Source organism: Felis catus, chromosome E2 (genome assembly GCF_018350175.1).
Source record: "Felis catus isolate Fca126 chromosome E2, F.catus_Fca126_mat1.0, whole genome shotgun sequence".
In the NCBI taxonomy this organism is placed as follows: Eukaryota; Metazoa; Chordata; class Mammalia; order Carnivora; family Felidae; genus Felis; species Felis catus.
The window spans coordinates 60,740,714-60,766,086 of NC_058382.1; the positions used below are offsets into that span (position 1 = coordinate 60,740,714).

Genomic DNA, 25,373 nt, shown 5'->3' on the forward strand with positions numbered 1-25,373 from the left:
GACGGGGCGAGGCAGAGGGAAACCCACCCCGCCCACTTCCGCAAAGGGTCAAATCCTTATTAAAAAAAAAAAAAAAAAAAAAAAGGAAAAAGGCCTGTTAACTTTATTCTAGAACTTTTCACCATCGTTTCCCAAGTCTTAGAACGGTACAGCTCTGGCATCACAACGGCAGAGACGTGAAAACCCCACTAGAAGGCGGCTCCACACGCCTTCGGGGCGGGTAAGGTTGGCGTCCACACCCGCTCGCTGTCTCTCCGCACCGTGCCACACCAGGTAACGGGCGGCTGGAAGGGAGGCCCCCCTCGCCATGCAGGGCACCAGGACAGCATCCCTAAGGTAGGTGTTAAAACGAAGGTGCTGGCATCCCTCTGTCCTCACCGGACCAGGGAGGCCTTCCTTGGCTGCTGCCAACCCCCCTTCCACATTCACAACTCCCTCCTAGCAGGCTGGTGCCAAGGGCTCAAGCAGGATTGGCATGGCCAACTTCGACAGTGGGACTCACACATGGGAGGGGACAGCTCCGGCTTTGGATCCCGGGATGGAGGCAGGGCCCTGAGCAAGTGCGTTCAGCTTTGGGGCTGGGCCGAGGCTGTGGGCTGCCGTGGCAAGTTGGGGTGGGCCAGGAGGAGGGCTGGGAGACCGCGGGCACGTGCAGGTCCTGCTGTCACCTGTAGGTAACGTCTGTCTGGTGCAGGCAGGGCAGAGAACAGTTGGGGCTCTTCCAGCTCAGGAGCCCTGAGGCCAGAGCCTTCCTCCCCGCAGGCATTCGCAGGGCCAGTAGGAGAGCCCGGGCCTGGCTGGAACACGAGCAGGTGCTAGTGGGGCCAGAAGCACTTCTCTGGGATGGACTCCGGGGGTGTCAGGCACTTCCCTAACTTTTCACAGCCTGGGGGCGCCCAATTCTGGCAAGGAGAATTAAGAGAGAACATTGAGTTACTCTTAACACTTCTAGGCTCAATAGTGTCCAGACTCCTGCCCTGCCCCATCTCCTCCTTGGCCTCAGGGTCCAGGGTGTGGGCGGCCACGGGCCAGGTTGCCACCTGTCCCCGCCGTGGCGCCACATTTCAGGAAGGGCTAACAGAGGAGACTCCTTACAGCCTCAAGGTTCTCTACAGAAAGCCGTCACCTGGGGAAGAGCTGGCCCGTCTCAGCACAGCGACTCAATGTGGCAACTTGGCCATGCATATTCACGTCCAGACTTTCTCTTTATGGCCATAGTTCTCCAGCGAGAGACACCCGCCAGAGAGGGAGGCTCCCTTGTTTTTCTGCGTCCTCCCACTGCCCATGGGGTGCTCCTGTGCCTTGGTAGGGAGACTCAGAATCATGCTGGGGGCACTCTTCTGAGAGGGGGCCCCAGGGGGTGTTACTGAATCAGAGATTCGATGGCAGGGAGAACCCCAGGGAAGTCCCCTCCTGCCCCAGATGGCATCACGTGGCCCCTGGTTGCCCATGCAGGTGCGGCCAGCCACCAGGACAGGGCAAGCTTTGGAGAACAGAGCTCTTCTCCACCTCTGAGGCAGAGCGAAGCGACGGGGTGTGCAGAATGGAAAACCTGGGTGCGGACTGCCAGTCTGGGGCGCCAGGAGGAGCCAGCACCCACGATTCTTAGAGGCGCCTTGGTGTCTCGCGTGCACGACAGCAGGCTCTACTCAAGGGCTGTGACAGACCGCACAGGACTGATCCTGTCCGAGGACACCACATCGAACCTTCGTCCCCACTGGCCTGACAGAGCGGAGGCAGGGCTGAGCTGGGGGTTGAGGGCAGAAGGCAGGACCTCCCCTCCGTGCAGGCTGTGGCGAGGGCCGAGGGCTTTGCACAGGCCTGTAGATCCGTGCAGTGTTCCAGAGGCAGTGCTCCCTTGGGAGTCTGGGGGCCACTGCACACTGCTCCAGTCTGTCTCCGGTTCACTCGTGGGGTGTGTGGGGCTGAGAGGGTCGCCCTCACCCCAGTGCGGGGGCGGCCAGCTGCGACAGTGCCCCAGCCGGGTCCCTCCACCCCCAGGCGGTGGGAGAGGACGCTGCCACCCTAAGACCCAGTGTGCGTCTGCACAGCATTCCCCAGTGGACAGCATGTGGCGGGTGGGGGCAGCTGGCTCGCACAGAAAGATTAAAGCCGGGGCTTGGAGTGGGCACCGTGGCTCCTCCGTGGGCGGGGCATGAGGGGGGCTCTCAGGCTCCTGGGACCCAAGGCTCCGTGGTGGTCCTGAGACGGGGACCTTCCTGCCCCGCTGCTGTGACTTCAGAAGCCGGACAGCCCCTGGCGCCCTCGAGGGAAGGAGGCGGCCCTGCTGGCTCCTGCCCCGAGTGTCTTTCCTTGGGGAGCCTCAGGACACACGGCCCCAGACGGGGACAACAGCGACAAAACCACCCCTGTACTGACCCCGGCTGATGAGGCAGCCTTGTCCACACTATGGTCATTCTCGCCGCCAGGAAAGGTCGGCACGCTTTGTCCCTGTCGGCCCCACCCTGCACTTTGACTCTCCCAAGCCTGCTGGGCTCCAGGCCACAGCTTCCTCAAAATCACGTGGTAGGTCTGGGGAATGGGGTGCTTGGGAGGAGGGGCTGACAGCCTGGGAAGCCAGGCTAAGCCATCCCGACGGTGCTCTGTGGGTTTCGGGGTGCTGCCGACACCGGGACACTTGAATCGCCCATCTTTGTGGAGCAGGGCGCGCACAGACACGTTCCGTCACAGGGACAGGACTTGCAGGCGGGTCCCGCAGGAGCCAAGGTCTGTCCCCGACGGGACCTCCAGGTCATCAGCCCGGCATGTCCCTGCCCCACACGGGTCTGGCGTCTCTGTCGTGCACAACGGTCACACCCATGAAGCCTGAGCGGGAGCCACAGGGGGGCTCCGGCAGCCTCTGGAGACGTGCGGTCTGCCGGGGTCCTGCCACGCTGCCCAGGGATCACCCCGGCTGCTGCAACTCACGGCGGCCCCAGACGGCTCCGTGGGGGGAGGACGGTGATGCCCTGGGGGGTGCAGACCTCACGGGGCCCTCGGGACACCCCTGGCACCGGCAGCCCATGGCCTGCCAGCCACTTACCATGACCGCCTGGTTGCACACGTTGAGCTGAGGCTGTCCGGGGACCAAGGCCTTCTGGTGCTGCTGGACGACCGGGGTGATCCCGCGAAGCGCATCCAGGTACTCCGTGCTGGCAAAGCTAGAGGTGAGAGCGCCAGGTCACAGAAGCAGGGAGGCCCGGGCAGGCCGAGGCGGGCCACCCAAGTAGGCCAGGAACGGGCCTGGGGACTGAAGGAGCCGTCCCCGCTGGAGCCACTGGCCCGCGGCAGGCGAGCACCTCGGGGAACCTTCCCTACAAACGAGGCCGCAGGCACAGCCAGGTGACAGTACAGCAGCCAGGCCTCCTGCCCCACTCCGCCGGGCCTGAGCCTTGGCCGGCACCACCGAGGGCACCACCAGGGTCACAGGCACCTCCGAGCAGACCCAGATCTGGCAGGCTCCTGGCACCTTCCCCACCTTCTTGGTCCCTTTGGCCCAGATCCGTGTAGCGGGGGCAGACCCACAAGCTTCTCAAAGCAGGTCTCCGCGATTCTGGCCAAACGCACTGAGAAGGATCGGCTTAAACCACGTTCGGCAGGCTCACTGGTCAGGTTACTCGGCACCGTGGTGCCAGCGCACGCGGGAAGCCCGGGAGGCCCCTCAGTCTGCCCATGAGCCCTTCGGGGACGGGCGGTGGCTCCAGGCTCTTCTTCCCAGAACTGTGTCCCACCCTGGGTCTGGGTCTCCTTGTCGGGAGCACGGGCACAAGGGCCCGAGGGGATGGTGCACACTGGCGCACGTAACTTCCGGGTGACCGGGAGCCGGTCAAGGCCGCTGCAGGCGGAGCAGAGGTGCGGTGGGCGGCTCTTCCCGACGCTGGGCCCTGCCACCTGCTCCCGTGGTCCTGCTGCGTCGTGGCTCTGAAGTTACTTCCGGGGTCAGGAGCGGGGCTCAGACTGCTTGCTCCGAGCCTCCCCCTGGTTGAGCCTGATCCTCGACCCCACCTGCACACGGCCCTGGGCTCCTGACCTCCCTGGTGTGTGACAGCCGTGAGGGGCTCCCAGCTCCCACCAGTGAGTGTCCTGGAGCTACAGTGACCGGTGGCCGCGGAAGGGGGCTTGACGACAGAAATCTCTTCCCTCCCGGTTCTGGGGGCTGGAGGCCGAGATACAGGCGGGACGTGCCCCCTCGGAGGCTCCGGGGGAGGGCCCTTCCTGCCTCGTCCAGCTCCCGGGGGCTCCGGGTGTCCCTTGGCTGTGGCCGTATCCCCTCACCTCTGCTTTCATCTCCGCGTGGCCTCTCCCGTGTCCGTATCCCGTTCTGTCTCCCAGGGATACTCTCCCTGGGTTTAGGGCCATCCTAATCCAGGGTGATCTCATTTTGACCCTCACCACGATCACCTTTGTAGAGTCCCTCTTGCCAATAAGACCACGCAGGAGGTTCTGCTGCAGGTAGACGTGGGGCACATGGTTTCACCCACGGCCTATCTGTTTCCTTCCCGTGATCCCAGGCCTCTAAGCCGGACCCAGGTCCCAAGAAGCATCTCATCCTGGAGTCTCACTGGGAGGAGCACAGTCCTGGCCCGGAGGGTGAAGGGGCCCGGGGTGGATCTTCCCAGGCCGGCGCTGCCCGGGCCCCCGGCCCCCCATTGTTGCCATCCCAAAGGCAGCTCAGGTTGGGGGTCCCGTGACGGGGCCACGCAGACCGTGGGGGCGGGAGCCAGACAGCAGGGGGATGGGAGCACGGGGGGGGGGGGGGGGGCGGAGCTCAGAGCGCGTGGCCCGCCAGTCAGTGCCTACACCTGCCGGCCCGGCGCCCCGGCAGCCCGAAGGCCTCCGCCCCTGGCTCACCTGAGGGGGTACCTCTCCCCCGGGTCTCGTCCCAGGTGGAAAATCAGGGGCAGCTTCGTGTGCTCCTCCTGCGTGTGGGTGGTGACTCCTGACACGTTCTGCCCGGGACAGAAATCAACGCCCTGAAACGAGAGGCAGGGAGGGCGGGGAGGGCTGTGTGTGCCTGCACGCGCGCTGGGGGCCCGGAAGGCAGTGGCCGCGAGCTCTGCAAGGCCGGCCGGTCCATCCCGTTCCGGCAGCAGCCGTGACCCGCGTGCTGCACCCCGGGACGCTCCACGAGGGGATGCTGAGGGGACGAGCACGCGGGAGGGTGGCCGTCCTGTAGGGGCACCTTTCCACCACCGTCCCTGGGCCTCAGGGCTGCTGAGCAATCAGGCCCGTTTCTGGCGGGAGGTGAATCTCTTTAGGGACTCCTGCCTCGCTCAACTGGTAGCACATGAGACTCTTGAAATTGGGGTCGTGAGTCTGAGCCCCAGGTTGGGTCTAGAGATTAGTTAAAAAATAAAATCTTTGGGGCGCCTGGGTGGCTCAGTCGGTTGAGCGTCCGACTTCAACTCAGGTCACGATCTCATGGTCCGTGAGTTCGAGCCCCGCGTCGGGCTCTGGGCTGATGGCTCAGAGCCTGGAGCCTGCTTCCGATTCTGTGTCTCCCTCTCTCTCTGCCCCTCCCCCGTTCATGCTCTGTCTCTCTCTGTCCCAAAAAAAAAAAAAAAAAAAAAGTTGAAAAAAAATAAAATTAAAAAAAAAAAAGTGTTATCACTTAAAAAACACACAAAATACTTCAGCCCGGCTCTTATCTTGACTGGCACAGATTCCCGGGGCAAAGCTCCCCCACCCTGTCTGCCTGGCAGACACCGTGCCCGGCACTCAGCACCCGGAAGACTCCTTTGCCTCGTCAGCATCAGGAGAAGCCAGGAGGAAATGCTCGCGAGGCCCGTGGCGGCCCAGATGCCCAGGTGACAGGCAGGGACTGAAACAGACCACAGCGGACACGCGTGAGCACACCGGAAAAGGCCGCCAGCGTATGTCAAAGCTCAGGCATGTGGCCCACGGCCCCCCAGACGGGCCCGGCCCCACACCCTCCCTAGGCCACCTCTGCCCTCACGGCTCCTTCTCAGGGGCAGCTTCTGATGTGCATCTGAAAGGGGATGTCACGGGGCGATGGGAGTCTGTCCACGTCCTGGGATGGCCCTGGGGCCCCCCCGAGAAGCTGCAGCCCAGTCTGCAGCTCTGTCCCCAAGGCTTACAGGCTGCCTCTCGGGACTCCTGGACTTGGGGATGGGAAATGTCAGCTGTATCGTCCTGACGCACTGGTGACCTCAGGGTCCTGCAGGTAGCTCGACACTGGTCTTTGGCCAACACAGGACCGGTTTTACAGGGTCTGGAGAGGTGGCCGTGACGTGGCCATGACCTGTGCACGCTAACCCCACAACCAGGGGCTGGGGGACAGACACGTGAGCTCGCTTCTCAACCGTGAGCCGCCGGAAGGCTTTCTGCAGGCGCCAGCGCGGTGGACGGGCACACACTCTGAGCCCGTGTCTGGAACGGGCAGCTGTCAGTGGAGCCCGTAACACTCTGCTTTTCAATAAAGCAGAGAGGCCAGGAGCCCGTGAAATTCCACTCATCTGCACCGAGCTGACTCCTGAGTCAGTGGCTGGCAAAGTAAGGGCAACCGATTATGGATCCACGGACACCCAAGTGGGTTCCAGAGCGAGTGGCTCCTTGGCCTTCTGGATTCGGGGACAAGTAACGGGGAACAGACACGGATTTAACCACGGGCCACCCTCAGCACAAAAATGCAGGGCAGCTATGGGGGAAGCACCGAGTCTAGACAGAACACCCTTTATCATTGGGATGCAAATCAAATAAGCTATTTAATTAAGATCCCGTTAATTAGTATAGGATCTCTCTCGTGACGGTTGTTCTGTGAGGGAGGCCTTGCCCTTGGGGCACTGCAGCCGGGGGCCCCTTCCCTCCTCAGAGCCCAGCGCAGCGCAGAGAGCGGGGAGCAGGGCGCACTCCTCTACAGGCCTGCCCTTTGGAACCGTGCACTTCGGCTAGCTGTGTGCAATGCAGTCCGCAAGTGCAGAAGGTCACGTGCACACATGCGCCCTCCCTGCACACAGCTCTTCCCGGGGCCTCAGCCAACCTCTATGCTGGGGAGGTCACACACTTGTAGGGACAGTGGCACCTGGTCTGGCACTAGGAAGATGCTCCCCACCTCTCCCTCTCCTCCCCGCCCCCCTCCCTACCCAGCCTCTAGACCTCCACCCTTCTCCCCCCAAGCCTGCCGCGAGCCCCAGGACCGGGCGTACAGCCGGGAAGCCAGTAAGTGGATGCACGTGACCCCCAAACCCAGGGACCACAGACCCGCAGGCCCCAGCTGGGCCACTACCCCAGGCCTCTCTCTCCCTCGGGCCGGGAGCCCAGGCCTGGCTGTGCGGCCCCAGCAGGGCGGGCACATGGCCTCTGAACAAAGCTGTCCTACCGCGTGGGCCGCTGAAGTCCCCCTGGTGCTGGGGGGAGCGGGGAGGGCAGCCGGTGGCGGCAGGGGGCCCCTTCCTCTTGGGCCCTTTCCACCCTCACACGCTCCCTGGGCCACACTGACCCCTGCGGGGACAAGGGCCATCAGAACAGCCGTTGGGCAGCCCCGATGGGTGAACCCACTGCCGCTACCCTGTGTAGCACGGGGCGGGGGGCGGGGGGCGGGGGGGGGGGGGAGAGAATTTTGTGTGCCTGGTCTCCCAAGAACATGAAGCCGTGCAAACCAAACCAACCGGGGAGCTTCTACAAAAACCCTCAGAGCACTGTGGACGGGGGAGGGGCGTGTGACTCACCAGCAGCAGGGCGGGCCCCCACCTGGTTATGCCTAAGCGGCCTCTCCTGACACTTTTGACCCCGCTGTAAAGGGGGTCAAATCAGGACAGGCCACACAGGCTGCTCTGCCTGTAGGACCTTCTGGACTTTTCCAACACCCTTTCTGAAAGAAGCTCCCGGCCCTTCTGGGTTTGGGCCTGGGCGGGAGCTGGAACGTGTCTCACTTGGGCCAGAGTGGACTGGACCCTGCCCCGAGAGGTGCCCCGAGCCTGCAGGGCCAGGGAGGGAGCCACAGGGAGGCCCGAGGGGCAGTTTCCCGGACCACCTGGACTCTCCAGCAACCAGCAACAGGGCCCTAGAAAGCCCTGGGAAGCCAACGTGTGCCACGGGGGTGGGGGCAGGGAGAAGTTAGAGCACACAGCTAACCCCAAAGGTCCCCGCGAGGCCAGGCTCTGGGTCTTCGGGTGCTCCTGTGGCCTTTGAGACTCTGAACAGCTAAGGGGTGAACCACACACAGCCCTGCCTGATGGCGGGGGGAGGGTGTCAGGGGCTCAGCTGGGGGCAGGGAGAGTAGGGGCAGGGACCCTGGACGAACGGAGAGGAGGTGAGAGGCGGCCACAAGCCGGGAGAGCTAAATGGCTCAGTGCTGAGATCCCGTGCTGGGGGAGCTGGTGCTAAAAGCACGAGCCAGGGCACAGGGCTCTGTCATGCCCCGTGCCAACAGCGTTCTGCTACCACGGTGAGTCCGGAGGCCCGCAGGACACTCCTCTGGGCTCACCCCCGGGGTCAGAGTCCAGAAGAGAAGCCCTGGCTCACTCGGTCCAGCTGAGCTCACCTGGTGCCAATCCTCGCTTCTGAAGGCCAGTCAGGGACTTTGGCCAGGCCCTGGGCCAGCCGGGAGGAGGCACACGCTGTCCTGGGCTCTGGCTGCCCGGCTGCGCGTGGCGGCGCCACAGCCACGGCCGTCTGCCTCTTCAGCCGGGCACCAGAGCCCTGACGTCCACCGCGCCCTGACCTGCACACAGCGCGCTCGTATTCGGGTCGCGAGCTCGTGCCGCTTTTCCTTCCGAAAGGAAAGCCACTCTTGGGCCTGCGATCCAGACGCTCAGAGGGGCGGGGGCACCACCCTGAGTGGTGCCCGGAAGAGGTGGGGGCCGAGGCCCAGGAGGGGCAGGACCAGGCAGCCGCCCGCACACCGTGCGGGCAGACGCGGGGACGCAGACGCTACGGCGGCCCGTTCAGGGGGGCCCCCGAGCACCTGGACAGGCGGGGGGAGGGGACAAGACAGGAAGCGCTGGGGGGTGCCGGGGGAAGGCAACCCGGTTCAACTGGGTCCGAGCCCTCCGACCTGAGGCTTACTTAGCCTGTTCCGAGGACTCTTTCCCCCGGGCTCTGGGAGGCCTCAGAGAGGATAGGGTGGCCAAGGACGGGAGTCCAGGCTCCCGAGGACCTGTCCTTGTTGCTACGCCGCGTCACTACCAGCCCTGCTAACGGCGGGCCCACGGTCAGGCCTCTGGGGATGGCCACCAGCCGGCCCGCTTGGTCCCGAGGAGTCCTCCCAAGGACAAGGTGGTGTGGGAAGCGGAGCCCACGGCCGCCCTAAGCCCCCTCACCTGTCTGAACTCCTCCCAGGAATTGGTCCAGGTCCAGAAGTGGGCCTTGTACTGGCCGAGGGTGACCGCCATCAGCGTGTCGCCACGGTAATAGAATATCGGCCTGTTTGGCGAGGGGGGTGGGGTGGGGACAGGAGGTCAGGTGACACGAGAAACTTGCGGGTGTGCAGTTACATCGAAATTCTACAGAAACCACCATGCTGAGCTCAAACCGGGCACGCGGGGGAGCAGGTCCACAAGGCTGCTGGGGGTGAGCCCCCAAGGTCGGCCGCCTCGCTTCCAGGCCCTGGGAGAGACTCTGGCCCGCATCTTGGGGCAGACAGCCTGCTGGGACCAGGACGTCTGGGGCCCCCTCCCCAGCAAGACGCGAGCTCTAGGGCCAATGTCACGTTGCAGAGAAGCTGAGCCTGGACACGAAGGACCCGACAGAGGTGGGGCGCAGGACGGGACCGGGCTCCAGGGGTCCGGGTGCCCGGAGACTTGGGGAGAACAGTCTCTCCTCCCTCCCATGGCCTGAGGCACAAGTGCCAGCCATCACAGGCAGGAATGAGGGCCCTCCGCCCCTAGAGCCGACGTGGAAATGCCCCGGGTGGGGCCCTGGGTGCTAGGAACGGTCTCAGGAGGACCAGGGCTCCCGTGCCAGGACGCGTCCCGTCCACCAGACAGAAAGTCCCACCGGTGCCCTCACATCCTCCCTCTGCTGAGAGCCAGCGAGGCACAGAGTCCTGCTTTGTGCGTCACCTGGAGCTGGGGGGCAGCGCCCGGCTGGAACCCACCTGTCTGTCAGCCGGCCCTGCAGCACGGCAGGGAGGAGGTCCAGGCCGTCGATCGCCCTGTCGCTGGGCGGTGCCAAGCCTGCGAGGGACAGGCCGGTGGTGAAGAGATCCATGACGCTGCCCAGCTGGTGGCTCACCTGAAAGGGACGTGGCGGAGGCGTGCTCAGGATGCCCTGCCCCGACCAGACGGCGCCAGGGGCAGCAAGGGGCACGCGGACAGCGGCCTTCCACGCCTGGTGCGCACTCGCACGGCCACACGCCCCGGCCCAGCACCTCGCCGCGGGTCCCGCCTTTTCAGCCCCTCCCGGGACCCCTCACGTCCTCGGGGGTCGGGCGGGCTCACGCGTGGCTGCCACACTCTCGCCCCCGGGGACCCTGCAAAGGAGGGAGGAGCCCTCTCGTTGGGAGAGTGGCTTTGGGAGATTAGGCCCCAACGGGGGCTCAAGCTGGCCCACGTGACTCTGGAGCGGGCCGAGGCCCTGGTCCAGGCCCATCCCGAGCCCTCACAGCTGCAGCGGCTTCGAACGAGAACCAGACAGAAGCGAAAAGACGGTCTGGGGAGAGGCCGGCAGGTCCAGCAGGGCGACGTCTGCCCTCGCGAGGCCGTCACCGTTATCTCAACACTGAACCCCTGGGAACTTCCCAGATCAGGTCTGAGCACAAGTGGCAAAGAGACCCCCGAGGCCCAGAGCAGCAGGGAGGAGGGCGCCCGGCCGGGGCTGACGGGAGGGCGCGCGGACGGGACGGCGACTTTTCTTGCAGAGACTACGTTGGCCCTGAACGAACGGCCTAACTCCACACAAGCAGCAGGACGGGCCTGAGGAGAGGTGCGGCCTCGGAGTCGGGGCGCCTGCTGGTCTCCACGGACGCGGCTCTGCCTCTTCTGGAGTCTCCCGGGGTTTTCCCATCGGCGGCCCCTGCTCTCCTCAAGTCCGATCTGGGGGTGACGGCCGGGTCCGTGGGGAGACCCGGGGGGTCTGCTGGCAGGTCTGGCGAGGCGGGCATCCCCCCGTGCACACGCTGTTGGCGGGACTTTAGCCACCGCTTCCCGCGCCCCGGGGGACTGTCACCTCAGGGCTATCACGTGACACTGCCACGAGCAACTCCGTGTGGAAACTGAGCACACAGGCCACGGCTGCTCGCGTCCCTGGTGCCGCTGCCCAGTGCGGGGGGAGCAGGACGGTCGGCGTTTGGCGCGAGCCTGTGAAGGTTTGGTGCGTGGCCTGTGAGCCTCCCTGCAGAAGGGAGGAGACGGCCGCCGGCCTTATCTCGTTCCTGTGGCTTCTCTCCTTGGCCGCTTCTTTTAGGACACAACAAAGGAAAAGAAAGAAACCCAGGTATCTTAACCGTCTGCGGAAAACGGGGAGGAGGGTGCCGTGCAGGTGCACGATGGGAAAGACGGGGTGTCTGACGTCCTTAGGAGCACGGGACAGCCGGGGGCACACAGAGGAGCTCTTGTGAAAAACAGAAACTCGCAACGTGCACAGAACATCCTTGGAAAACGCAGAAGGTCTGTTGCGGGCACGTGGCAGGAAGTCCCGGACGCTTCTCCCAGCACTCCCGAGACTTCGCTCCGGAAAAAAAGGCCGTAACTCGTCAAGTCGTGCTACCAGATGCGAAAGGGGGGCCGAGTATCTGCAACCGTGGGCACAAATGACAGGGTGTCACCGCAAGCTGTCCGGTTCAATTCTGACACGTGCCACGGGCCAGTGCAGGGAGGGCCACACGGCTCTGTTAGGTACACTCTCCTCCGGGAACAGGGCCCAGACGGGTGAGAAGCCAGGCACGCGAGGGGTGGAGGGTGATCCCAAAGGCTGGGGCCTCCCCTTGGGACAGGGATCCCCGTGGACACTGTCCCAGGGAGGGGTGGCTGTGGGGAGCCACGGAGGGTGGGCTTCGTGCCCCACACCAGGGCTCTGCTCCCAGTTCTGCCACCTCCTAGCTGGGAGATCCTGACAAGTGACTTCCTCTTCTCGGCCACGGCGTGCTAACGTGTGGCATGGGAGTGGCGGTGATGAGGAGGACGGTGACAGTAACGATGATGGTGATGGCGACGACGGTGGCAGTGGTGGTGATGAGAACAGGCAGGACACCACTCACCCCCCGCCACGTCCACACCCCAATCCCCGGACCCTGTGAACACGCTTCCTTACGGGGCAGAGGGGAACCAAGGCTGCCAAGCAGCCGACCTGAAAACAGGGGCTGACCTTGGATCCCCAGGGAAGGCCAGTGTCACCACAGGGTTCTGGCAGTGGACGGGGGCGGGAGGGCCAGAGTCAGTGTGACGAGGGGACACTCGACGGGCCGTTGCTGGCTTGGGCGACGGAGGGAGGGGCCGTGGATGCCTCTAGAAGCCGGGAAAGTTGAGGAAACGGATCCTCCCGGGAGCCTCCAGAAGGAAACGGGGCCCGTGACACCAAAGCTGGCCCGCGAGGCCCGTGCTGGTCTCCCGACCCCCCGCCCGAGGGACGAGGCTGTCGTGTAGGCCACTAAGCCTGGCAGGTGTGACAGAAGCCACAGGTGTCACGGGAGGCCTCGTGGTGTTGCTGTGAGGGTGGACCCGAAACCAGCGCTGGGGCTCGTCAAAAGAGGAGGAAGGCCAGGTAAGACAGGGCGACGTGCGTGCTTTCACAGGTCAGCCTGGACGCCCCCGGGACCAGGAGTCTGAACTGAAACGCCCAGGGGCAGAGGACGCTGCGCGTGGTTCTCAGCCGAAGGAGGAACAGAGCGGGTGCTCCGAGCAGAAGAGGCTGCCAGCGGGGACGGCAGGACGCACACCGGCCCGGCCACGAGGGGCCACCAGGCTGCGGTCTGCCCTTGCACGCCGCACACACCGCCCAGCGGCTGCCGTCTCTCGGAGGGCCTGCGGAACCAGTGGCCCGGGAGACACGCTCCGGGGAGAAGCTTCCGCGGCCAGATGAGGGTCTCAGAAACTCGGCGTGCCCTGAGCCCTCCAGGTGTGCGCGACACCCGTTAGCACGCTAAGGCTCTGACAAAGTCTGCTTCGCTCGGTGTAACTCAGGCTGGCCACGCACTGCACCTGACGCGCCGCCGCCCGCCCCGCTCGCCCTCCTCCAGCCACCTCAGCCTTGGGAGGCGCCGGAGTCTCGCCGCCGCGGAGGCCTGGGGGGTGGCCGCTCTGACTCACCTGGCCGGCAGGGATCCGCCCGGGCCACCACGCGATCGCAGGCTCCCTCACCCCACCTTCAAACGTGGTCTGCTTCCCGCACAGGAAAGGGCCGTTGCTACCACCTAGGGAGACGGGGGGTCGCCCGTCAGACGCCACCCCGGTCCCCAGGGTGGCACACGGCCTGCTGGGCGCTCGCCTTCAGGCGGCGTCTCTTTGCCACGGCCCCCTCCCCCATCCTCCCGGCCCCTCGGGGCGATGCTGCCGAAACACGCAGGCACCTCCACGTGGGACCGGCGCAGGGTTCACAGCTCAAGTTCGAGGTCAGAACGCCTCAAAGCGGAACATCGTGTCCCCGGTGCTGAGCGACCGCTCGGATTCGGAACGTGAGCAGTGTTGTGAGCAAGGGCCACGAAACGTGTTCCCCGAGAGCAGGTTACTGGGGTTTACGGTCACCTGCCAGGCGTGGGGCTTCTTAGCACCCCTGTGTGTGGGGCTGGGGTCTAGTTAAGACGCATCACCCCGAGTCCTGTGGGGCGTTCATCTGAGAAGTCCCCCTCCGAGCAGGTGGTCCCTGAATTGCACCTGTGGGAAGCGTCAGCGGCCGGCCAGCCCCAGAGCAGAAAGGAAGGTCCCCAGCAGGACACGTGGAGGACCGCGGCTGCCAGCACGAGCTGCCCGGGGCTCCCTCAACCCTGGTCCCCCCTGAGATGGGGGAAATTTGTAAAACGGGGCAGTAACCCCTGGGGCTTGCTCCTACGCCGGACCCGAACCCCACCCCGTTGGTGCAGGCAGATCTGGGGAGACGAGCTGTGGAGGGAATGCAGGCACTGCGTGCACGGGCGTGCGAATCCCGGGATGGCGAGGAAGACGGGATGTGCTGTGTCTGGGGGGCTCACGGGGCTCAGAGTGCCGACGAGGGTCCACGGCTCACCCAGTCCTGCTCCTCAAGCTGTGCGAGGAGTACAAAGATTTGCGCTCGGATAAATACACACGTGGATCGCGTGCACGTGAACCATTCCGTAAGCCAGGCACAAAGATGGGCCCGGGAGGCTGGTGGTCACAGCGAGGGTGGCCGGCAGGGAGGCTCTCCGGGGTGCCGAGCCGGGGGGGGGGGGGGGCTGGCACCCCGTCCCCACCTCTGGGACCATCAGCTGTACAAGGGGAGCCTGCCCAAGGATGGAGCCCCTCCAGGGGCCATGGATGACACCGCATCAGACCAGCCAGGCCGGACCCTCAACCGCTGCCGTCACCGAAACACGATTCCTTCTCAGCCTGCACCTGTCTGCCCCATGGACACCAGCTACAGGGTCCCTCAGCACCTCCCCACCCAGGCCTGTCCCCAGAGGGCTTCCCGACCCCTCCAGCCTTCCTTCCAGAGCCCTCTGAGTGACTCAGGGCCCTGCTGAGGCTCCGGTGTTTTAAAGGAAAATGGGACGAAGAGACGTGCCACGATGGGGGGGGGGGGGGGTGAGACTCTTACAGGACACCAGGGTGGAACATCCTTCCTCTACGAGACGGAGCAGGCCGAGAGCTCGCTGAGCAGCCCCAGGGGCCACAGCCCTGAGGAGGCCCCCTCACGGAGCCAAGCCAGCACTCCGGGGCAGGGGATCACCCCTGCCCTCCTAGACACCACCTCCCCTGAGGCCTGGAGATGCCCCAGCCTTTCAGGGCCGGAGGGGGCGCCGTGAGACGTGGCGGGTGGCCCCTGCCGGTCTCCTGTGTGACTAGGCCCAGGCCAAGTGTGGCTCTCGGGCCTTGTCCCGTCGGTTCCCACTGGACGAGGGCCCCCAGGAGGGGTCCCTGACAGAGTCTCAGACATGCCGTGCAGGAGACGGTGTGAGAACACTGACCTTGTTTAGGAGCAGAAATGAGGGCGGCACCGTTGTCAGATGTGAAGAAGACAAACGTGTTTTCCGCGATCCTCAGGGTCTGAAGAAGCCCCAGGATTTTCCCGACACTGTCGTCGATCTCCCGGACAGCATCCCCGTACCTACGGGGAAAGACGGCATCAGCAAGCAGCGAGGCCCTGACTTCCGGGACGGACAACACAACAGCCTGGCTGAATTCAGAGAAGAGGGGGAGGAGAACTCCAGATCTCAGAGGCACCCCGGGATAGAGCCAACCAGACCACTGCAACCCTCCTTCCACGAAACCCGGGCCGAGGGACAGCGTCAAAGAAGCACAGGGCTTCAGTCTCTGTGAACGCTAATTAAAGATGCAACGGTACCGAGTGCCCCGTCCCTGGAGGTAATCAAGCACAGACGAACCCTCCAGCCGGGGGGGGGGGGGGGTCTGTGTCTCTATGACCAAGGACTCACCGCCCTCGCTGGCTGGTGCCCAAGAAAGGCCTAGAAGCGTAAACAGGCGCGTGAGTGGCGTCGATGGCCCAGTAGAGAAAGAAGGGGCGTTGAGCTGCCTGCTGCCTCTTGATGAAATCCAGGGCTTCCTGAGGAAAACACGCCACCTTCCTGTGCCCTGGAGGCCGGCCCGCCCCCCGCCCCGGAGCCTGCCCAGCCCGGGCTTCTATTACCTGCAAATACACCTGGGTGAGGTTGGCTTCTCCGGTCTTCACGTCAATTGGAAACTCCTCATAGTATCTGACAAGGACACAGACCCAGACGAGAACCAGACTTCAGCCCAGGGAAGCCTCCTCCTCCTCCACGACCTCGCAGGCGGTCACGGGCCTCATGCAAAACAAAGATGCGTTAAACGAGAGCGGATTCTGGCCACTGCTCCTGAGGCCACGGCGGCTCGAGGACGAGGCTCCTGGCAGCCCCCATCTGAGAGAAGGTCGGAGGGGGAGAGGACAGCAGAGGAGGGTCAATGGTCACCCGGGGCCGCTGGCAGCTCACGGGGGCCGTGCCTGCACGGCACCAAGACTGTGCCGGAAGCCGCCGAGCTGTGCGCTCTGAGCCACGCGACTGTCTCGATACACGGCCACTAAAGAGGCAAGGACGTGACCTAGCTTTCTGGCCCACGATATGCAACGAGAATTTCCACCCAAAACACGACAGAGTGAAAAAGGAAGGAACGTGAAGCCACGTGAAACCCAAGACAGACCAGGGCCTGACAGGCCAGACCAGGGGTTCCTGGAGCAGAGCGCCCCCGGCAGGCTCACAGGGAAGGGCCGAGCCCCACGGTGCCCTGGCGCGCGGCCGCGGGCCAATCCCGGGCAGGCAAACAGCGCGGCCGACAGGCTCGAACCGAGCCTCGGAAACCGATGCGGCTGCGGTGCGAACACACCTGCTCGGGGGAGGCGCTCTGGTCGCCGTCACGGTTCTAACCTTTTCCAGGTTAAGCCCCTGCAGGTGTGGCTCAGGCAGCAACCCCAGGCCCCGAGTCCCTCAGCCCCGGGCAGAACCACCAGCTGACAAAGCAGAGCCCGGGCACGCTGGCCAGCGGGCGGTCCCAGAACCTCCGTCCTGCCCCCATGGCAGCATGGGGGGCGGGCAGGGGCCGGGCGCCACCGTCCTCAGGGTCGGGGGGGAGGGACCCGTTACCTGCCGACCATCTCCCAGTCCCTGTACACAGGGATGTTGGGCCTGGCCCTGTTGTCATAAGGTCCAAAGTGACAGTTGGGGGATCCAAACCATTCGTCGAATCCGTGCTTCAGGGGGTGGAACTGAGGCCTGTGGCCCAGATGCCTAGAAACAGGAACCCAGGACGCTTCAGGGAACCCTGCTCAGCGGTGCCCCAGAGTTCTGACCACAGACGACAACTCCTTGCCTTCACGGAACATTTCAGGAAACAAGTGCGGCTCCCGTGCCCAGTGTGCGCTAAGCCCCAGACACACCAGGACCTCTTCCTCCAGGAGGGCGCCAGGCCCACCCCCCACAACAGGCAACGGCAGAAGGCACTGGCCACAGAGGGTGCCAGGCACAGCAGCGGGCCCACGCATGGCTCCAGGATGCCAGGAAGGGCTCTGGGAAGACGCAGGGTGGGATACCTCACACCCACCCGGAACCACCCAGAACTTCGACCGCAGCCCCGCCTCCACGCTCCAGCTTCTTCCAGCCTTTTCCTACTTGTCGGGACAGGTCTGTAGGTTCAGCCTCCCTGAGAGTGTGAGGAAGGCAGTGTCCCAGTAATTACCAACCTCTCGGGATACGGTCATTGATTGAGAGCCTCTTCTCCCGATTACCGATAATCACGCCCCCAAAGGTGGCCCGGCAGGCCCTGGGTGAACTGACTGCCGGGACCTGACCTCATCACACACTGGGGCAGGGCCAGGACCCGCCGGGGCTGCTCACCGAGCCAGCACCCTGGCCCCAAATGCGGGTGGGTGTGCCCACAGGGGGACAACGGCCGAGCTTCTCCCCGGACCAGGCTCCGGACTGTAGGCATCAGGAGGAGGCCACCCCGCCCCACACGCTCATCCCTGACAACCCTCCCTCTTGGGGCACCGAATGTCAGGCTCTCCTGCCAACGGGAGGTGCCCATCGGAGGGGCCGGCAGTGCCTGAGCACGGCTAGATGCGTGTGGTGCACCCTGGCCCCGTGCTCTTGGGGAGCAAGGCGACCCCACCGGGGAAGGGGGTCACACATGCTCTCGTGACCACGCAAGCTCGCGCACAGCGTCCCTGCAACAGAGGGTCCTTCCTCTGCTGCCCCCGGGGAGCCCTCCCCCTGCTCCGAAGGGCCGCGGTGGCTCGTGCGGATGCCAGGGCACCGTGAGCTCGCTACACGGCTCGGTCACCTGCTCGAGGAGGGTGCGGTGCGCTGGGGGAGGGCAGCCACACAGGGCCAGAGCCGAGGTGCCCGGCAACGGAGTCTAAGAAGATGCCAGGAAACGTGGGTCTCGGGGCCCGGCTCCCACGGCTAGCTCTAAAACGCTCTGCCTCCGGAACGCCACACGGTGGGCGCCGACCTCACCCCTCTCTGCCGGGACCTCTCTGTTGGCAGAAACCTAAGCGCCGGCTCCGCGCTCCCTCCCGGCGCCTCCTGTCCTCCCGGGGTGCACCGCTACAGCGCCCCGTTACTTAACAGCGCCCTCCAGCCCCAGCGGGGAGGAGGCCACAGCGGCCGCCCGCGGCACCCCTGCCTGCCCGCCTGCGCCGGCTCGCGCGGCCTCTGCCTGACGGCAACACCCGCCCGAGGTCCTGCCGACGCGACGCGGAGCCGTCCGGCGACCACACTCGGCCTGCAGTGGCAGCGCTCGCGGCCCCCTGGGCCCAGGGCGGCCCAAGCAGCCTCTCGCTCGAGTCCTGGCCGCACCCACTCCTGCACTTGGTCAAGCCGAGGAATTCTGGATAGGCGCCGGGAGGAAGGTCAGGGAAGTCCGGCCACGGCCGCCAATACCCAGTATGGCCCTGTGACGGGCCCCTGCCCGGCAGGCCTGCGGGACGCGGGGTAGAGCTGCCGGGCCGGGCGCCGCCCAGACTCGGTCCCGCCGGCCTCGCTCCCACCCTCTGCCAGTCTCCCCGGCACCACCAGGGGCCTTGCGGGCGACCGGGGCCCCACCGGCTCTGCCCCGCCACCGCCACCTGCTGGGAGCTCTGCTTCCGGCCGGACTCGGGAGCGAGAACGCGTTCGTTAGGCAGCTTCTGGAGCTCCTGCGTTTCTGACCCTTACTCTTCCGGGTTCCGTGGAACCCCCGTCGACGTGACCACCGTGTTGTGCACCCGGCACCCCCCTCCCCGAGGGGCACAGACGAGGCGCCCGTCCCGGGCAGAGCGGTGCCAGCAAGTGCCAGAGGGGCCCCGGTGCAGCGGGGGGGGGGGGGGGGGGGGGGGGGGGCCACGAGGGCTGGAAAACTGGAGGGGCTCCCGGTAGGAAGTGGGCCTGCTCTCTTCCAAGAGCCCCACACTTGGCCTCCACACCTACCATCCAGGGCTGCGCACCCGGGGGCCCCGGGCAGTAAGAAGCCGTTTACCCTGCTTCTGGCACGAACACGCACAGCAACGCGAGCCTCCGGGGTCCCGTCGCCGGGTCCCGGCGATCCCACACCGAGGGGCTGCCCGTCACCTCCCGCTGCCTCTTCACGCCACCCACACACAGGGCACCTGTGCTTGCCGACACGGTGTCACCCGTGCCGGACGAGCCGCACCGACAGGCACCCAGGCGAGATGAGCAGGGGGCAGGGTGTGCGGCCGGGAAGGTGACGTGGGAGCAGGACGGCGGACTCCCGCTCCCACCCGAGGACCCGCCTCCCGGAAGCGTCTCGCCAGCATCCCTGGCGTGGGGCACGCTCCAGAGCAGGGTCAGGACTCACCACTTGCCCACAATCTTGCTGACGTAGCCGGCCCCCTTCAGCAGCTCGGGCAGGAGGAGCTCGTCGTCCGGGATGCCGCCCACGATCTCCTGGGGCGTGTAGGCTGCAGGGCAATATGGCGTGTGCTCCCCGGGCTCTCTATGCTCCTGTTCCCCCAGGGCCCCCCGAGATCCCCGCAGCACGACCGTCCAAGTTGCCCAGGTACAAGGAGCAGGGAGGGGTGCCGGGCCCGGCCGTCCCCGTCACAGCTGCAGCCGGAAAGAGACCGGGCGGGCCCTCCACCGAGTCCCTGAGAAGACCGCCCACCAACCCCCACCTTCCTCTTCAAACGCACTGTTTTGGGGGCGCCTGGGGGGCTCAAGTCGGTTAAGCATCCGACTTTTGGTTTCGGCTCAGGTCACGATCTCACAGCTTGGAGGTTCAAGCCCTGTGCTGGGCTCTGCGCTGACAGCACGGAGCCGGCTTGGGATTCTCCCTCTCTGCCCCTCCCCCACTTGCACGTGCGTTGCCCCCTCTCTCAGAATGAATAGGTAAACTCAAAAAAAATGCAGTCGTAAATTTCTCTTGCTAATGTTTGTTTTCAAGAGAGGAAAGAAGAGTGTGCACGGGCGAGCGGGGGAGGGGCAGAGAGAGAGGGAGACACAGGATCCGAAGCAGGCGCCAGGCTCCGAGCTGTCGGCACAGAGCGCAACGTGGGGCTCGAACTCCCGAGACGTGAGATCATGACCTGAGCCGAAGTCGGACGCTCAACCGTCTGAGTCCCCCAGGCGCCCCCAAAATGCACTATCCTGAGTGGAAAGCACCACAACGGTCTGTTTCAAACGACGTGCTACAACCTGAACAGCACCTCCGAGCCCAGGTGACGGGCACCACTCCGCAGACGCAAGGTCACATGTGACCACGGTGACCAGCCCCAGCCCTCCTCCCCGGGCCCCCCGCGCCCGCAGACGCCGCCGGTGGGTAGCGTACCGTTTCTGGCCCTCCCGTTGGTGGTGTAGAAGCCGCTGCGGATGGGCAGGCGTCCGGTGAGCAGAGCCGCCCTGGCTGCGCGGGGAGAACAGAAACCGTGGCGAGCCCGAGTCCCACGCGAGCCCCACGGCCGGCCCCTCCGGCCCTCCTGCTCCTCCCGGGGCCGCACGTTAGGCCGTCTCTGCAGCCCGAGTGGCCGTCCCAGGAGGCCACGGGCGGCTTCTACCTCCCAACCCCGTGACGGCACGGGGCCCGAGCCAGCCCTTGTGGCGCTCCGCTCGGAAGAAAGGCGGGAGCGGCGGAGTCAGGGTCGCCCGGGTGCCCGTCCCCTCCTCGTGCCCGCGGCCCAGCCCCAACTTACACGGCGAGCACAGCGGGTTGGCTGAGTAGAAGTTTGGGAAAAGCGTCCCCTCTGCGGCCATCCGGTCCAAATTTGGGGTCTCTCTGGAAGGTTCTCCGTTCACGCCCAGGTCGCCCCACCCCATCTGCAGGAGACGGCACGGAGAGGTGGAACCACCTCCTTCCGTCTCGGGGGAGTCGCGACGGGAAAGCCGGAGCCGCTGTCGCTGCGCCCCACGAGCCGCAGAACTCACCGACCACACCCCAGCGCCTGGCGGCCTCCCGCTCGCGGGGCCGGCGGCTCAAAACACACATCTACGCGCAACGAGAAGCGAGAGCCCCCGAGCCTACTGCGCAAAGCCAGGCCGAGGAAGAAGCGGCCAGGCTCCCCACCAAGCTCGCCACGGCGTGGCCCCACGCCTGCACGGTTCCACTCCCGGGTCTACCCGGGGAACGGCCAGCCGGCGCCACGCGCAACCACACGAATGACGCGAACAGCCACAGCGGCGCGATTCACGACGGCCCCAGAGCCTGTCACGTGCCGGGTGCACGTACAGAACGCGGCCCACCCACACGGTCCCGGGTCGAATGTCAGGTCCACTCGGACCCCACACACGCCTCCTATTTGGAAACGCGGGTGTCGTCCGCTAAGATGTGGGGTCGCTGGGGGGAGACGGGCCCCAAACTCAACGACTCCTGTCCAGGCAGGAGATGCAGACACGGGGAAGCCGTGGGAGGAGAGAGACTGAGGGCCGAGGCCACAAGCCGGGAAGGCCAGGGGCCACCGGAGCCAGAGGACAGGCAGGAGAGGCTCCTCCCGAGGCTCGGGGGAGCCAGTCCTGCCGCCACCCCGATTTCCCTCTGGCCTCCAGGACTCGGACACAAAAGATAACTCTTTTTATTTATTTACTTACTTAGAGACACAGAGGGAGAAAGAGTGCACGCGCATAAACATGGGCACTACTGGGGCAGGAACAGCAACCGGGAGAGAGAGGCTCCCAAGCAGGCTCCACGGTGTTAGCATGGAGCCCCACGCGGGGCTCGATCTCTCCGACCCTGCGGTCGTTCCCAACATCTTCTAAACTCCCGGGGCGCGCGCCCGCCCGGACCTGCCCGCTTGCAGGCACACGCTGAGGGACACCGACACAGCCGTCCGTCCGTGGTCCTGGCCCCGTGGTCCTTGCCGGGCGCCACCCGGGAGAGCCGAGGAGGCCCCGTCACGCCTGCCCCCATCCCGCTCCCTGCACTGGGCCTCCCCAGCGAGGCTGACTCAGGCAAGCCACCTGAGCCATCAAGGCAGCGCACCCTGCAACCGGGCCTGGAGACGCGGCTGGGGGGGACGGGGCGTGCTTCTGCTGGCCTGAAGCCACAGCGGCTGGGCCTATCCGGTTGGGAGAAACGGAATTGCTATCGTCGCCTGAGTCACTCCGAGTGCGTGTCATGTCATTATCATCAGCAGGTCCCAAGTAACCCACGTTGGCGGACCAGAAGTCTGGAGGACTTCTGGCTGCCAAGCAACCCCAAGGCCACAAGGAGGAACCTGCACGAGACAGGCCCAGCCCTGACTCTCCCGGCCGGCTGTGACGGTTTCCTGTTGCCCCACGGCGGGTGTCCGGGGGGTGGGGGGCTCCCCACGTAGTCCCCTCAAGCGAAAGCACCGCGGTGCCGGTCACGCACCACCACTTGGGACCTCTTGGGCCTGAAGCCACGCTTTCGACAAAACACAGCCACCCGTGCACGTCTGGGCCCTCCAGCAGCCCCTCGAAAAGGCAGGATGAAACAGAAGTTAATGGATTTCGACCCAGCATCCCCAAAACACGATCATTTCAAAACACTACAACATAAAACGCTACGGGCGCTGGCGAGGAGAGCGGGTACTGCCCGGGGACAGAAGGGGAGGGCAGGAATCCGAAAGGGTGAGCCTTCAGGAGAGTGTGGCCAGCCCAAGGGGCCTGCTCACACCAGCCTCCGGGGGGCCCGGCCCTGAGCGGCTGGCACACGCAGGGAGACACAGAGGGCGCGTGTGCAAGACGTGTTGTTCCCCAGGAAGCGGAGTTTCTGTCACAGCCATCGGGACCGGGTCTCCCGTGAGGCCACAACCTGCTTCGGGAGCAGCCGTCCCCTGAGCAAGTTCACACACTAAAGACCAGCACGTTCAGTGTCCCCCGGAGAGCAGAACCACAGAAGTGTCTGGGATCTTTCTTCAGGACTGCTGAAAAACTCTTTTTTTTTTTTTTATATATATATAAAAAGAAATCACGATTTTAATAAGGAAAAGTTTTGAGAGACTTTACGTTCATTTTCTTGAACTAAATCTCTGAAACCTGAATGTTTCCTGGCAGCTGCGTGAGGCCCGTGGCCCTGGTCCAAAGGTCCCGTGAGGGACTCTGTCTGCCTTTTGGGGAAACTCCAATTTTTACTCGAAAAACTTTTTTATTTTTCAATTTTATTTGAAAGAAAGAGCGAGAGAGAGAGAAAGGGTGCACGCACGCACACGGGAGGGGCAGAGAGAGAGAATCCCAAGCAGGCTCTGCACTGTCAGCACAGAGCCCGACGCGGGGCTCAAACTCACGAACTGAGATCATGACCTGAGCCGAAACCACCAGTTGGACACTCAACCGACTGAGCCCCCGGGCGCCCCTACTCGCAACACTTCTGACACTAACTCTGGGGGTTCTCCACACCAACTGCTTCTTCAGCTCCTGGGTGCCAACCACCCAGTTCTGCCCCACCTCCCAGGAGCTGGCATCAGACCCCACAGGTCAGGGGCTCAGTGCCACAGGCTGGCCCCGCCGCAGACACCAGCTGCGTGTTCCAGGCCTCTGTACTTCTGACGGAACCCAAGGACTGGCTGCCACGTCTCACAGAGCCCAGGAATGCGTCGTATTTCCCGACACCAGTTTGTCCTAAAGGGTGTGACTCGGGAACACCAGATGGGACAGATGGAACAGCCCAAGGGGAGCCTGGGTGGGCAGAAGCCTGCTTGCCCCCTGGTCAGGCCACCCTCCCGGCACCTCCATGGAGGTGCCCGCCTGGAACCCCTCAGCTGCCGCTGCTCGGGGTTTTCACGGAGGGTTCGCTACAGGCCGTGACCGATTAAGTCACTGTTGTCAGGGATGGAACTTAAGCTCCACCCCCCGGCCTTCCCTGGAGGTCAGGGCCAGGCTGAACGCTCCCTTCACCAGCCTGGCCTCGGCCTCTCCGCGGCCATCCTGAAGCTCTCCAAGGGCCGCAGCTGCCGGCCAACTCACACCAAAGCGAGTCCTTCCGAGGGTTTGAGGAGCGCAAGTCACAAGAGGGACGGGGCCTGAGCGCTGTCGAGCACCCTGGGCCTGCCCTCTGTGCTCCCGCGTTTCCCTGACAACCCACTCTAAGTTCAGAGTCTCCACTCCCAGCTTCTGCAGATAGAGCAAGGTGACAAAGTCACAAGGGGACGCACCGACAGCTCAGCCTGCTGCCAAAAATCCCGCGAACCCCTGCGGGGCCGGCCCCCCAGAGTGGCCCGGGTGACCACGCCCCTGGGGCCGCACACACACCTCGCAGCTAACATCCTCTGCTCTGCTCTCAGACCCACAAACGCCTGACCTGCGGCCACAAGTGTCTGCAAGCCGGGAGCAGCCCCAGGCAGGGCACACCCGGCAGGCCAAACACAGAGAAAGTGACTCTCAGGGCAGGGGACCTGGGTCAGCTCTACACCCCTTCCCTGCCCCCGACACCCTAGGCGCTGCGAGAGGGGGAGACAGCAACGGGATGTGGGGGGGGGTGCTGAGAGCCGGTCTGGGCTGCCCCTCTGTCCTTCCAGAGCGGGAGGGCGGAGAAGAAGTCGTCCCCTGGCCGGCCTGGACTTGGCCACTTCAATTCCACTTTACTGCAGTAAGACTACTGATGACAGGACCAGGTTCTAATCCCACCCCGGTGGGTGCCACAGGGCCTCCCCCACCTACAGCCTCACCTGTAGCCCCACCTCCTGCCCTGGGGCAGCTACCTCCTCCCCCACAGCCCCCTCCCCACCTTCCCCACCCATTGTCTGCCCCACCTACGGCCCTCCCCTCAAGGGCCCTTGGCCCTTCCCACCTGTACGACCTCTCCCCAGACCCCTCCCACCTCCCCCACGGCCCTTCCCCCCCCCCCCCCCCCCCGCCCACTCTCCCGAGGCCTATCCACAGTCTTCCCCACCACGGCCCTTCCCTCCACACTCCCCCTCGGCCTCCCCCACCTATGGCCCTCCCCCCACGGTACTTCCCCCCCCTACACTCCCCCTCGGCCTCCCCTACCTATGGCCCTCCCCCCCACGGTCCTCCCCCCCACACTCCCCCTCGGCCTCCCCCACCTATGGCCCTCCCCAGCCCACGGGCCTTTCCCCCACGGCCCTTCTCTCCCTCAGGGTCCCCCCATCACCTCTCCCACGACACTCGCACGGTCTCTCGCCACCACGGCCCTCCCCCCAACTCCCCCACGGCCCCTCCCACTCCGGGTCCTCCCCCGGAGCCTGATCGGCGGGTGCACTCACGTCGTCCATAAGCAGGAGCAGGATGTTGGGGGGCCGCGGGCCGTCCGCGGCCCCGAGCCCCGCGATGCTCAGCAGCAGCAGCAGCAGCAGCACCAGCCGCCAGGTCGTCGCCGCGGCAACCGACGCCATAGCAACCGCGCCCGGCGCCATCGAGCCCG

The 25,373-nt window shown here is 65.2% G+C and overlaps 1 protein-coding gene across 4 annotated transcripts; it reads right to left on the reverse strand.

Moving 5' to 3' along the window:
* Window positions 1-85: 85 nt before the first annotated feature.
* Window positions 86-25,365, reverse strand: GALNS (galactosamine (N-acetyl)-6-sulfatase). 4 transcript variants are annotated; one of them, XR_006590831.1, is made up of 15 exons: window positions 25,216-25,365; window positions 20,728-20,851; window positions 20,367-20,441; window positions 19,398-19,500; window positions 16,688-16,831; window positions 15,718-15,784; window positions 15,506-15,633; window positions 15,038-15,177; window positions 13,206-13,309; window positions 10,058-10,194; window positions 9,282-9,384; window positions 4,852-4,973; window positions 3,044-3,161; window positions 669-902; window positions 86-331 (listed from the first exon to the last, which is right to left on the reverse strand). XR_006590831.1 is itself a non-coding variant. In XM_023245710.2 (14 exons), the coding sequence occupies exons 1-14, from the start codon at window positions 25,363-25,365 to the stop codon at window positions 816-818; spliced, it is 1,602 nt and encodes a 533-aa protein (XP_023101478.1). In that variant the 3' UTR covers window positions 86-815. The 4 variants fall into 4 exon arrangements, 1 of the variants encoding a protein (XP_023101478.1); XR_002738628.2 differs by having other exon boundaries at window positions 503-902; XM_023245710.2 differs by having other exon boundaries at window positions 86-902.
* Between the last annotated feature and the right edge of the window lie 8 nt (window positions 25,366-25,373).